General features: G+C 38.1%; 1 protein-coding gene across 8 annotated transcripts in view; it reads left to right on the forward strand.

Annotated features, from left to right (window-relative positions):
- Positions 1 to 13,030, forward strand: part of RPS6KC1 (ribosomal protein S6 kinase C1) — a 219,558-nt gene extending 206,528 nt beyond the window's left edge. For 7 of the 8 annotated variants that reach the window (XM_004699883.4, XM_045298271.1, XM_045298273.1 and 4 more), the window contains 3 exons: positions 830 to 912; positions 1,942 to 2,037; positions 12,135 to 13,030. In XM_004699883.4, the coding sequence (XP_004699940.1) occupies positions 830 to 912; positions 1,942 to 2,037; positions 12,135 to 12,245 (290 nt within the window). In that variant the 3' untranslated portion in view covers positions 12,246 to 13,030. Of the gene's footprint in view, positions 1 to 829; positions 913 to 1,004; positions 1,730 to 1,941; positions 2,038 to 12,134 lie in introns of those variants that run through there. The other variant, XM_045298270.1, reaches the window with a different exon arrangement.
- Positions 13,031 to 13,310: the final 280 nt, after the last annotated feature.

Genomic DNA, 13,310 nt, shown 5'->3' on the forward strand with positions numbered 1-13,310 from the left:
TTGTACAAGGCAGGTACAGTTGTAATGATTGATAGGTAATATAAGAGCCTTGATCGTAGCCAGTAGCTCCAGTTGTGGTTTAAAACCATTCTAGCTACTTCTGCACAAAAAATGTGGATTTGCATTTTTTGCTGCCTTTCTATAATGGATAGAAGTCAGAATATAAGTCAGTTATTTTTGCTATAACTCAGAAATAATTGATTATAGGAAGCCTTCCACAAGTTTGTGAGAAAATGGAATGGAAAGGTAATGACATTTCCCCACAAACTCTCTGAAGCCCCCACGTAGGGGAAAGAAGGGATGCCATAAATTCGATCTTAGTTCTTCTGTGAATTCTCTGTAATTTGGACATGACATATCACCTCTCTGGTTTCTAACTTGCAGGTAAAAGGATCATTAATATTGGGTTCACTAATTTGCAAAGTTTATTTTGAGTTTAAAGGAGTTTTTGTTTTGAAACTAAAAGAATGTCATCAACCCACCCCTCTTCCCACCGAGGTAGAGTTGACTGTGCTTTCTCAAATTTGAAAATGAAGCAAAATGCTGATCTGGTAGGTTCCTGTAACTGTTTTAAGTCCAGCAGCATCTTGAAGGTGTCCTTCTATCAAATAAAGAACAAATGTCTCAGTTTAATATATGGCTGTGTCCAAAAAAAAGCAACCACAGTAGGTGACCAAAGGGATAAGTAACTTTCAGGAATTTTGAAAGCCCAGTAGTATTTCGTAAATGCTCTCTCAGCAGTAAAAAGGTCACCTTGCTAGCACATGTTAATTTTCAAAGTTTAATTGACCTTTGGAATTTTAATATCAACCTTTTTTGGTGTGTTTAGAGGTTGGAGCAATCACAGAAGAAACTGAAGCCTGCGATTGGTGGAGCTTGGGCGCTGTCCTCTTTGAACTTCTCACTGGCAAGGTAAGCAGTGACCTGGCCGTTTAATACATGGGTCCAGGTGCTTCCTTGATTTCAGATTTAGAACGTTAGCTTTTGCCTGTATTTTTTTTTAGATCAGGGATGAAGCGAGAAAAGCTTTGATCCAAAAAAAGAAGCAGAGGCAAATGCAAGTTTACCAAGATTCCAGATTTTGTTTCTTTTTAAGTAGAATTGTGTTACATTAAATAAATTGCTTGTAAAACTGTTATGACAAAATGTTGCATAATGAGCTGTAAGATACAACATTTTTTCTCTTCCTCTGCTGTGATTGTGTGGTTCAGTTTTAACATCTAGGATTCATACAGCTGCATGGTGCATTTAAGAATTCTGAATGTTTTAAAACATTTGAAATTAGGAAGGATCTCTCATTTTGGAAAATTAATATAGATGTTAAAGGTAATATCCTATTTTTACATACTGTAAAAATTTACATACTGTAAAAAATTTCTTCTGGTTTAAGCTTGAAGAATTTATTATACTCTCTCTGTATAACAATTGTATTTTTATAAATAATCACCTACATTAAAAAGTAGATAATCACAACTTTCTAGGATTTCTGTATAGTTTACAAAGTGCCATTGTGCGCATTTCAACAGTATTAAGTATGACAACTAACAGATTCGAAATTTTGAAGGTTTTTAAGAACGTTTTAAAAATGGAGAGTTAACAAGTACCTTTTTAGTATTTTTGATGATAATTTTAAGTTTTTCTATTATAAGCCCTTCTCTTTATAACCACGGGCTAATAGAGTGGCAATATGGCTGGAATAATATTCACAATAAACATAAGATATAAATTACTTCATGAATCTGTCATTGTTTCATGTTTCAAAGTTAGTGTTCTGTAGGCTGATACCCCTCGTCCTAGACTGCATAGGCAGAACTGTATTGATGGCTGCACCTTCAGTTAAGTTGGTTGTTGGGCCCTCTGTGTTTGCTGTCCGTAAATCCTGTGCGAGAGTAGAATATGGTGTTACTTGGGATAAGACAGGTACCTGATTGATTGTTTCAGACGCTGGTTGAGTGCCATCCAGCGGGAATCAGTACTCACACTACTCTGAACATGCCAGAATGTGTCTCAGAAGAGGCTCGCTCACTCATTCAACAGGTAATCTAATTGACGTATTGGATAGCTATATAAACCATGCACATTAGTAGAGCCTGCAATTCTAAAGCCATCAAGAAAAGAAAGACTCATTAATAATCATAAATGCAGAGTTATCTTAAGACCAGGTATATATATTTTTTATCATTTTATTGGGGGCTCATACAACTCTTATCATAATCCATACATCCATCCATTGTGTCGAGCACACGTGTACATTTGTTGCCATCATCATTCTCAAACCATTTTCTTTCTACTTGAGCCCCTGGCATCAGCTTCTCATTTTCCCCCCTCCCTCTCCCACCCTACCTCCTTCGTGAACCCTTGATAGTTTATAAATTATTATTATTTCATGTCTTACACTGACCAGTGTCTTCCTTCACCCACTTTTCTGTTCTCCATGCCCCTGGGAGGGCAGTCTATAGATCACTGTGATCGGTTCCCCTTTCTCCCCCCACCTTCCCCTTCCCCTCCTGGTATGGCTACTCTCAATACGGGTCCTGAGGGGTTGATCGGTCCTGGATTCCCTGTGTTTCCAGCTCTGATCAGTATCCGTGCATGTGCTCTGAAGACCATGTGTTGTTGTTGTTGTTGTTAGGTGCCATCGAGTTGTCCTGCCTCAGAGTGACTGTTAGGTACAACAGAGTGAAACGCTTTCTCGTCCTGAACCATGCTTACAATCGTTCCTCTCTGAGCACATTGCTGTAGCCACAGTGCCAATCCGTCTCATTGCCTCGAGAGTCTTCTTCTTTTTTGCTAACCCTCTGTATGTCTTGGCTTCTCCTTTATCACATAAGTATTGAATAATTAGAGAGGACTGCCAAACCTTCATTCCATTTAAAAAAATCATCTAGGCTCATGTCTAGTCAATTCCATATATTTGAGACTATGTAAGATTTGAATACTGGTATTGTGTTAAATACCAGGGGCTGCTCTCTTTTTGCAATTACATTTTGTAATCTTATACTTTTAGCCTTTTATTTTTATAGTTAGATAAGGCCTCCCCAATTGCTAGGAAAAGAGGTATTCTTCCTAGAAAATCTCACCACATTAGGTCACTGCTTTAGCTTCATCCATCAATGGAACTTGACGTTGTTGTTAAGTAATACACTGGTGAAAGCTTTGAAGAAGGAGATTATTGGTAATTAGGCGCTTTTGAGTTGGTTCCAGTTCATAATGGCCCTATGTACAACAAAACACCACACTGCCTGGTCCCACGCCATCCTCACAGCCGTCTTCTGTTTGAACCTATTGTTGTCACTGTGTCCATCCATCTCATGGAGGGTCTTCCAATTTGTCATGCCTCTGTGCTTTGCCCAGCTTGATGTCCTTCTCCATGGATGGCTCTCCTCCCAACATGCCCACAGCCATCCTTACCTCTACAGAGCATTCTAGCTGTAGTTCTCTGAAGACAGATTTGCTTGTTCTTTTGGCAGTTCTGGTACTTCCAATATTCTTCTCCAGCACTACAATTCAAACTCATCTATTCTTCTTTGGTCTTCTTTATTCATTGTCCAACTTCCATAGGTTTATGAGGCAATTGATAGGTGCACCTTTGATAGGTGCACAATTGATAGGCTTGGCTCAGGTGCACCTACTTCTCTCACATTTTGCTGTTCAGCACTTATTTAAAGTAGGTTCTTTAAATCTTAAATATTTGCCCAATGCAATGCATAGCTTGATCTCTTGACTGCTGCTTTCATGAGCATTGATTGTGGATCCATGCAAGTTGAAATCCTGACAATTTCAATCTTTTCTCCATTTACCATGATGTGACCTATGGGTCCAGTTAGTGAGGATTCTGGTCTTCTCTACATTGTGCTGTCACCCACACTGAAGGTTGCGATCCTTGGTCTTCATCAACAAGTCCTCCTCACTTTAAGCAAGGTTGTGTTTTCTGCATTATTCTAACTTGTTAATAGACCTTCCTCCAATCCTGGTGTTGTATTCTTCTTCATATAAGCCAGCTTCTCTGATGATTTGCTCAGAAAACAGACTGAATAAGTATGATGAAAGGATAAAACCTTATTTTAAACCATGAGCACCAAGGTAGAGTGAGAATATTCAATTCCATAGAATTTGAGATTCGGAGTTTTTGAGAAGAAGAGTAAAGGAGTTATGGTTCAGAAAGGTTAATTTTCTGAGAATACGTAAACTATCCCGAGATGAGAATGCCAAGCGCACGTTGCAAAAGGAGACCAGGACATGATTGATCAAGTGATTCTGATAAGAGAAAAGGACAGCTTCTCCTCTGTTTTCTTTTTATTTGTTGTGGCACAATAAAGTAAATGCACGATATTTTTTTGATAAATAATTTAGGGAAGGCTAGCAACTGCTATCTTTTTCCCCTTAAAGAAGAAATCATTTTTATATAATTTTAGTAATGGCATTCCCAACAGTAATTATATGGCCTTAAAGTACATTATGTCCCCCTATACAGATATGTATAGCTTATGTAGTAAATCAGCATTCTGTCATCAGCCTGCCAAGGAAACTACCACTCCTGTGGAGGAAGCGTCATCAGGAAAGGGAAGAGGGGTCTCTTGGCATGACGAGCCATCTGTCATTCTGACTCTCCTCCTCCGTGCCCTCATGGGTCAGAGATGCCATTGAACGACTCACAGAACGGTTCATAGGGAAACTGTCCTTTGCGTAGGGGAGTTTCTTCTCTTTGGACATTCGGCTTTGTCTTCTTTTCCTTGATTTCTTAATCCCTGGTACCCGTGGTTCAGCGATCTGCTCAAGACAAGTGAATGGTGTTGTCAACTAAACATAGTCCACGCACTTTAAAGAAATACTACTTTGAAAGACACATTTTATAAATCTTCAGCATGTATATTTGTTCTCCTTGGTGTGCGTTTAATTAATTATGTAACAATTGCTTTGTCAGAGGAGAGATTATCAGAGAAGGCTTTAAAAATTGCAGAAAATTCCACTGTCTTTTCATCCACTTTTATTTTTTTGAAGCCACCTTATATGCAATGAAAACCTTCAAAACACATTTCTTTGTCTCCATTGCTCAGTTCTCTTGTCTGCTATGCAGGACGATGGATGGTGGCAGGGCTGTCTTGGGCTTGCTGCTGGCTGGGACATTTTTTTAAGCCATTCATTTTCTCGGTGTGATCTCTCTCAAGGCTGGCATGTTATGGACATAGCAGAGTAAGCAAGGTAGTCATGAGTAAAACAATTATACTTTTGCTGGGTCGATATATACTTGCTCCATGAACAAAGTAAATTAACTTTAGTTGGCTTCTAAATAGGAAGCTTCATTAGAATTTCATATTTGAAACCATAGTTTGGAAAGAATGGAGGTAGAGAGGCTATAACAAAGAAGAAAGAACTTACACATTTGTGTGTTTTCTGTAATAGAAAAATATGTAATATTGTACTTATATGAAATTCTTACCAATATTTTATGTTAGATTATAATGTCTGGCACTATTCACATTTCAAGCAGCAGCCACGAATTATCTGATTTTGAAAATGGATTTGGTGTATTTAAGATATTCTTATGATGTGAAAAGCTGGTATTATAATAGCAGATTTTTCTCTTAACACATTTTACCAAAGTTCTAATAAAAAAATTCTTTGAGCAATTAGATTTAATGGCCATTTTTGCATCCTTGACACATTAATTTCAAGTAAAAATTCAGTATAGGTTTTTGAAGCTTATGCTTTACTCATATGAATTTGGATATATGAAAATCAAGTAAAATTTCTTTTGCAGAGTAAACACTCATAAGGCATGTGTTTTAGATTTGAGCAAGATTGCTTGAATTCAAAGCCTGTCTTTGATACTTCTACTAGCTGTCTGATCTTCAACAAGTTTGCTAAATGTCACTGAGATTCTATTTCTCATCTATAAAATATAGATAATAGTAGCTTTTCATAGTTGATGAACTGAGTTAAATGAACTGAACTATGTTACACATTTACAATAAGTATACAATAAGTGGTATATAAATGTTTACTATTATCATTATTACTGTCAGAACAGCGTTGAAAGCTCATACTGTATGATCATTTGTAATTTGACGCAGCAGATATTTGAATCATAAGGATTGCTCATATATGTGTGAGGCAACTGCTGGTAATAAACTGAAGAGATCAAAAAAGTGCTGGATTGGCACATAATATGTAGTCAATGATATTTATCATATATATAATTGAATTAGTGAATCCTAAGTAAAATAAAAATGGAAATGAAAAATCACTGGAACTTTTAGTTAAATTTGAATAGTAGGAAAAATATCTACTATAGGAATATTCTCAAATAAGGAGGTTGGCACATTCATTCCCAAATAAAAGCATTGCAGAGTTGGACAAAGTGGAATAAACAAACATTTAAGTTCTCTGGAAATTGATCAAAGAGATGCACCAATCTGAAAGGCATGTATGTTTGAAAACGGCTGAACTGTGGGAAGAGCAGTAGGAGCCCGTGGCATTCTTGTCTGGAATTGCTCTATTCCTCCCTCCCACGTGGCCAGGCATAGAGGTCTGCCAGAGTGGGGTAGGCCGGGAAGATCTGGGTATAGGAGCAGGGAAGGGGCCAAGCCCAAACTAGAAGATAGCACAGGCTTTCATGAAAGAGTATGTTCTCATATATGTATATACATACATGCCCACTGTGAAGCATTGGAAGTTGTACTGGCTTAAGGTGGCTGAACACATCTCTTTTCCATCATTGGCTGATAGGAAGCTATGCAGACAACAAAGTGACCCCTAGGAAGACCAAAGGGGTAGAAAATTAGGGAAAACATCAGCAGCTAAACAATGTGAAGGGGCGGGAAAGAAGTGTTTGTTTTTTTTATCGTTTTATTAGGGGCTCATACAGCTCTTATCACAATCCATACATACATCAATTGTGTGAAGCACATTTGTAGATTCATTGCCCTCATCATTCTCAAAACATTCCCTCTCCACTTAAACCCCTGGCATGAGGTCCTCTCCCCCACTCCCCCCAATGAACCCTTGATGATTTATAAATTATTATTTTGTCATATCTTGCCCTGTCTGGCATCTCCCTTCACCCACTTTTCTGTTGTCCGTCCCCAAGGGAGGAGGTCACATGTAGATCCTTGTAATCAGTTCCCTCTTTCCAACCCACTCTCCCGCTGCTCCTGGTATCGCAACTCACACCACTGGTCCTGAAGGGATCATCCGCCCTGGATTCCCTGTGTTTCCAATTCCTATCCGTACCAGTGTACTTCCTCTGGTCTAGCCAGACTTGCAAGGTAGAATTTGGATCATGATAGTGGGGGCAGAGGAAGCATTTAGCAAATAGAGGAAAGTTGTATTTTTCATCATTGCTACATCGCACCCTGTCTGCCTCGTCTCCTCCCCGAGAGCCCTCTGCAAGGGGATCTCCAGTGGCCTACTAATGGGCTTTGGGTCTCCACTCGGCACTCCCTCCCCTCATTCGCTATGGTAAGATTGGGAAAGAAGTTTATTGTATAAAGTTTTTCCATCAAACTTGGGAAGTTTTCAACCATTATTCTTCAGATGTTTGTGTTGACTTTTCTCCTCTTTTCTTCTGGGGCTCCTGTTATATGCTTATCAGTTTACTCGATATTATCTCACAGTATCTGTGGCTTTCCAGTTTTCTTCAATCTTTTTTTCTGCCTGTTTTTCAGAGTGTGTAATATCTATTGTTGTAACTTCAAGTTCACTGACCCTTTTTGTATCTCAAATTTGCTTTAGGGGTGCTCCTGTAAAGTTTTTCAATTATTTTCTTAATATATAATTCCTGTCACCTTCTTGCGAATCATGGAGCCTTGGTGATGTGGTGGATTAGGCATTGGGCTGTTAGTCACAAGCCAGCAGCTTCTCCATGGGAGGAAGGTGATGCTTTTTGCTTCTGTACAGATTTGTAGTGTTGGCAACCCACAGGGAGAGTTCTGCTCTGTGCCACAGGGTCACTGTGAGTTTGAACTGACTCGATGGAGAGTGAGGTTGGTTTTTGTTTTTTATTGAGAATCTGTTTAATCATTCATTGTCGTCATGTTTTATTTCATTTACTTATTTGGTTAACCTTTTTTGTGAATTGGGTGAAGGTTTAAGGACACATCCTGTCATTAATTGTAAACCCCACAATATAACATCAGTTATCCTACTTCCTTGGCCTTTCGTTCTGAGTTCTGGGAATATATTTGTAATGGCTACTTTGAAGTACCTATCTCCTAAGTCCTAAATCTTGGAATTCTCAGAGACAATTTCTGTTGACTTCTTTTACCTTAAATATGGGTAGTATTTTTTTTTTTTTGCTTCTTTATATATTTTGTAATTTTTTGCTGAAAACTGGTCATTTTAGATAATTCTTTTTTCACCTTTAGAGTCAGATATTACCCCATGCAAATGGTTGTTGCGGCTACTGCTGCTAATGTTGTTTTATATGTTCTTATTTGATAATATATGGGGTACAACTAAGTAAATGCTTAAAGGAACATTTGTAGCTTAAACATCTATATTTGAAAAGAAGAAATATCTTAAATCAGCCATCTGAGCATATACCATAAGAAATTGAAAGGGTGGGGAAACTAAGTATTCCAGAAAGAGACAAGAGAAAGAAACTACAGACCAATGAAATAAAACGAAGAAAAACAATAGAGAAAATGTAAAGACATCGTAAATTGGTTCTTTGAAAAACAACAACAAAATGGATATGCCTTTAACTTATCAAAATGTGTATGAAAAAGCAAAAGACCTAAAATCTCTAAAACATTTGAAAGAGCTGAACAGAATTAAAGAAGACTTAGATTGTCCAATTTCCAAACTTAATATTAAGCCATGTTCAGACAGTTATTTCTTGAGGTAAAGACGATATATATCTATGGGATAGAAGTTAGAGTCCAGAAATAAACCCTTATATTGTCAAATGATTGTCAGTAAAGATGACAAGATTATCTGATGGGGGAAATTTATATTTTTAACAAATGGTGCTTGGAAAATTAGTCACATGCAAAACAAACAAATAAAGTTAACTCAAAATAGTTCATAGAACAAGGGGCTACAAAAAGTTTGTGGAAATTTTTCATTATCTTACTTTCTATTTTTTCATGAACTTTATGAAAAACTTGTGTGAATTAAAACTGAAAATTCTAGAAGAATAGGAGAGTAGCATGGCATGGGTTACATAAAGAGTTATTAGATAGTACATCCAAAATATGTTCCATAAAAGAAAAACTGATAAAATCACCTTCATTAAAATTAAATATTTCTGCCCTTAATTAAGATGCCATTAAGAAAATGAAAGGGCAAGATGTGGACTGGGGGAACGTATTTGCAAATTATATACCTGGCAAAAGATTTGAATCCAGAATGTATAAGGAACTCTTTTGTAACTCAGTAATAAGACAGACCTGATATAAAATGTATATGTTTTTAAATTTACCCAAAAAGACACATATAAGACTAATAAGGACATGAAAAGATGTTCAGCATCATAAATAATAAAATAAAACATTGCTAGTAAGTTCATAATTACCCTTTAAGGCAGTATAGAACTGTCCAAGGCTATAAACCCTCTTGGCGGCAGACTCACATCTTTTCCCCTTGGCCTGGCTAATGGGTTTAGACTCCTTTCAGTTAGCAACAGAGTGCTTAACTGCTGTGCTATCAGGGCTCCTTGTCATTAAGGGGTACAAATGAAAACCACACGATATTAATGCATAGATCCTAGAAGGGCTGTTATTCAAAAGATAGTCCCAACTGTTGGTGAGGATGTTTAGAAACTGGAACCTTCACACACACTGATGGTACGATTATTAAATGGTTCAGCCACTTTAGAAAAGGTCTGAACTTTAGAAAAAGTTAAATGTAGCCTTTGCCATGTGACACAACAATCTACTCAAGAAACGGAAAAACGTATGTCCACACAAATACAAAGAGACTTCAAGGAGTTAATGGAAATAATCTCTTATCTATTAATTTCATTTTCCCATGATCTTTTTGAAGTCCCTTAGTATATATATGTGAATATTAATAGAAGCATTAATAATGATAGCCCCAAACTAGAAACAGCCCAAATGCCTATTAGCTGATGAGTGGAATACTGTTAATAAATAGAAGGCAGCACATGCTACAATATGTATGAATTTTAATAAATCATCTTACTAAGTGAAAGCAGCAGCTGCCAAAAGACTGCCTATGTTCTGCTTCGACGTATAGGAAGCGTCCAAAAGGACAATTTTATTGAGACAGGAAGCAGGTCAGGGATTGCCCAGGGCTTGGGATGAGAGTGAAGGTGGTGGTGTAAATAACCTTTGTGGATGATCAGCTCCTTACATTTACTGCAAGTCATTGAGTTTACACATAAATTAGATGCATTTTATGGTATGCAAATCATCCCTTACTCAAATTTCTCCAGAAAAACCGAACCAATGACCCTGTGTCCTAAAGTTTGTATGTCAGATGATGAGACAAGTGCAGAGTAAAGAGGGAGAGAAAACTCTTCCAAAATACCTATAATCTGGAGACAGACCACACCCAAAGGAAACCCCCTTTTCAATCAACTGATTGATTACATCATATTAATTTATGGAAGGTGAGCTTTCATTACATTAAATTAGCTTGCATAATGGACAGCAGCCACTAGTGTTTTGCCAAACCACTGGAAATCACAGTCAAGCCAAGTTGATGCATAAAAATAACTATCACCCAGTGTAGCTGTGAGCAAACATTCGAGGAATCATAAATGGCTCAGGATATAGTCCTTCAGCATGTTCAGGGTCTACTACAATTGTGTGTGGCTGCTTCTCCACACTAACAGCACTGTTGCTATTAACTTATATATCATACTTAATTCGGAAGAGGTTTCATCTATTGGATCAAATGGATCAAAAGTCACAGAAAGTGACTTTATAATACGAATTAACGCACTCAGACTGTTGTAGTACGGTGCCCTGGAATCGACTGAGTCAGTTCCTGATCAACACTACCTGGACGTGTTTCATCAATTTGATTGTCTCATGTTTGAGCACAGTGGTCCAGTCCTTGTTTCAACCTATCTTATTTCTTTTTTCACTGATCCTCAAGTTCACCAAGCACAATACTCTTCTCCAAGGACTAGTCCCTTCTGATAGCATGTTCAAAGTCTGTGGATGAAATCTTGTCATCTAAGTAGCATTTGGCTGTACTTCTTGCAAGACACAGTTTTTCGTTCTTCTTGTGTTCCACTGTATATTTCGTAGTCTTTACCAACACCAAGATTCATAGGCATCCACTTTCCTTTGGCTACTGTCCAGCTTTCACACGCACATGAAGCAGTTGGAAATAGCATGGCTTGGATCAGGTCTTCAATGACCCCTTTGCGTTCACTATTTCAAAGAGATCTTTTCCAGCAGATGTTCCCAATTCAATACATCATGATTTGATTTGACTTCTTGATTGATGCTTCCATCGGCGTTGCTTGTGGATCCAACTTCAATCTTCTCTCCACGTATCATGCTGCTCGGCCTTTAGGAATATTTAATTCCAGTGCAGGTACAGCTCATAGAGGGGAAGACTTCTACTGTTCCTCTGCACTTCCTAAGAATGCAAGATTTTCTCAGAATTGGGGCAGTATATAGTCAATGTAAAGATACACCTTCCAGTAATTTCAATCTCACTGTCACAGAATCAATTCTGACTCATAACGACCTTATAGAATAGGGTAGGGCTGTCCTACTGGTTTCTGAGACTGTAACTCTGTAGAGGAGCAAAAAGCCTCATCTTGCTCCTGTGGAGCAGCTGGTGGTTTCAAACTGCTGACTTTGTGGTTAGCAGGCCAATGGGTAACCCCTAGCCACCAGGCTCCTTGAAAATGTGCCTTGGAAACAGGAAATTGGTAGATGTAAGTGGCCTATTTTACTACATTAACGTGACAGGTCGGGGTTGTATTTCAGATAAGGAACAAAGGCGTAACTTCAGTTCACGTTTTCCTCACTATCTTGCCAGCAGCTACAGTGGTGTTAAACGTAGTTGCTTTTCAAGGAAACAGTCATTAGGCTCTTAATCAAGTCCATTTATCCCTGGGATTGAATTTACAATTTCTTTGATATATTCTTGCTTTTTCTTGATTTTCCAGTTGAATTCCTGCTATTCACCCAATTCTTCTTTTTTAGCTGTTGCAGTTTAACCCCATGGAGCGTCTTGGTGCCGGGGTGGCTGGTGTTGAAGACATCAAATCTCATCCATTTTTCACCCCAGTGGATTGGGCAGAACTGATGAGATGAACACAGTGCAAGATTTCCTGCACACCCTCTGTCTCTTCTGTGACAGGCAAGGCAGCACAGAGGCACCTCTGTCTCCCAGTCATCGATGGGACACCAAGTCGTTTCAATAAAGACATTGAAGGAAATGGGAGAAGAAAGGTGCTAACAAGAACAATTCATTTACACAAACTGCCTGCAGATTTAGAACAGCAAGGGGATGCTACATGTAATCTGCACTTAGTGTGGCAGATGAGTTATAAGCCCCACTGCAAAAGGAGCGCCCTTCAACTTGTTCTTAGTGCTGAATTGAGTGTAACTTGGAAGAAGGACCTTTCCATGGCAGCTGCTAACCAAGATCGATTTATATGAACAAATTACTATTTGCTGAATAATATACTAAAATTGCTTCATGAATAATGTCATTTGTGGAACTTAAGATGCAAGAATAAGGAATGTACACACACCTGGTAGGAAACTTGTACCATGATGCTGTACAATTAACGTGTCTTGACCGTGGCCTCATACTTTCAGAAGTTCATGCGAGAAGAAAGCATTCCACGCTGTCAACTTTGCCCTTTGTTGGGTGGTCCTACATATTTAGAGAAGGCATTCATATAAATACTCTCTCTCTCTCATGTTTTACTTCCTTTCCCCATCTTTCCATTTCTTCCATCCTTGCCTAGTCACTCATATTCCATTGTTCCCACCCCTATACATACACATACAACAAAAAAGGGAATGGATTATGTATTTATAAGGACAAAGGAATCATGAGACAAAATAAATATGGTAAAATTCTAAATCTCTTTTTTTCTTAGCTTAATTATTTTTCAAACTTCTGTTCCTTTCCTTTGGAATATTGGCAATTTCTGTTTCTTCTTATGCTTAACTTCCCTGTGTACTAAGAAGCAAAGGATTTCACTGAAGTGGAGTTGAGTGGCAATCCTATTTCATTTTCAGTGACATGATTTCCAGATTTGACCTCCGAATTCACTGGACATATTTGCCATTTCTTGACGTTGTTAAGGTAGTTTCTGTGGTGATGTGCATTTCTGTGATCATACATTGATGGGTAACATTATTTTC

This window comes from Echinops telfairi, unplaced genomic scaffold (genome assembly GCF_000313985.2).
Source record: "Echinops telfairi isolate 266 unplaced genomic scaffold, ASM31398v2 ScPeMD7_7424;HRSCAF=8462, whole genome shotgun sequence".
Classification (NCBI taxonomy): Eukaryota; Metazoa; Chordata; class Mammalia; order Afrosoricida; family Tenrecidae; genus Echinops; species Echinops telfairi.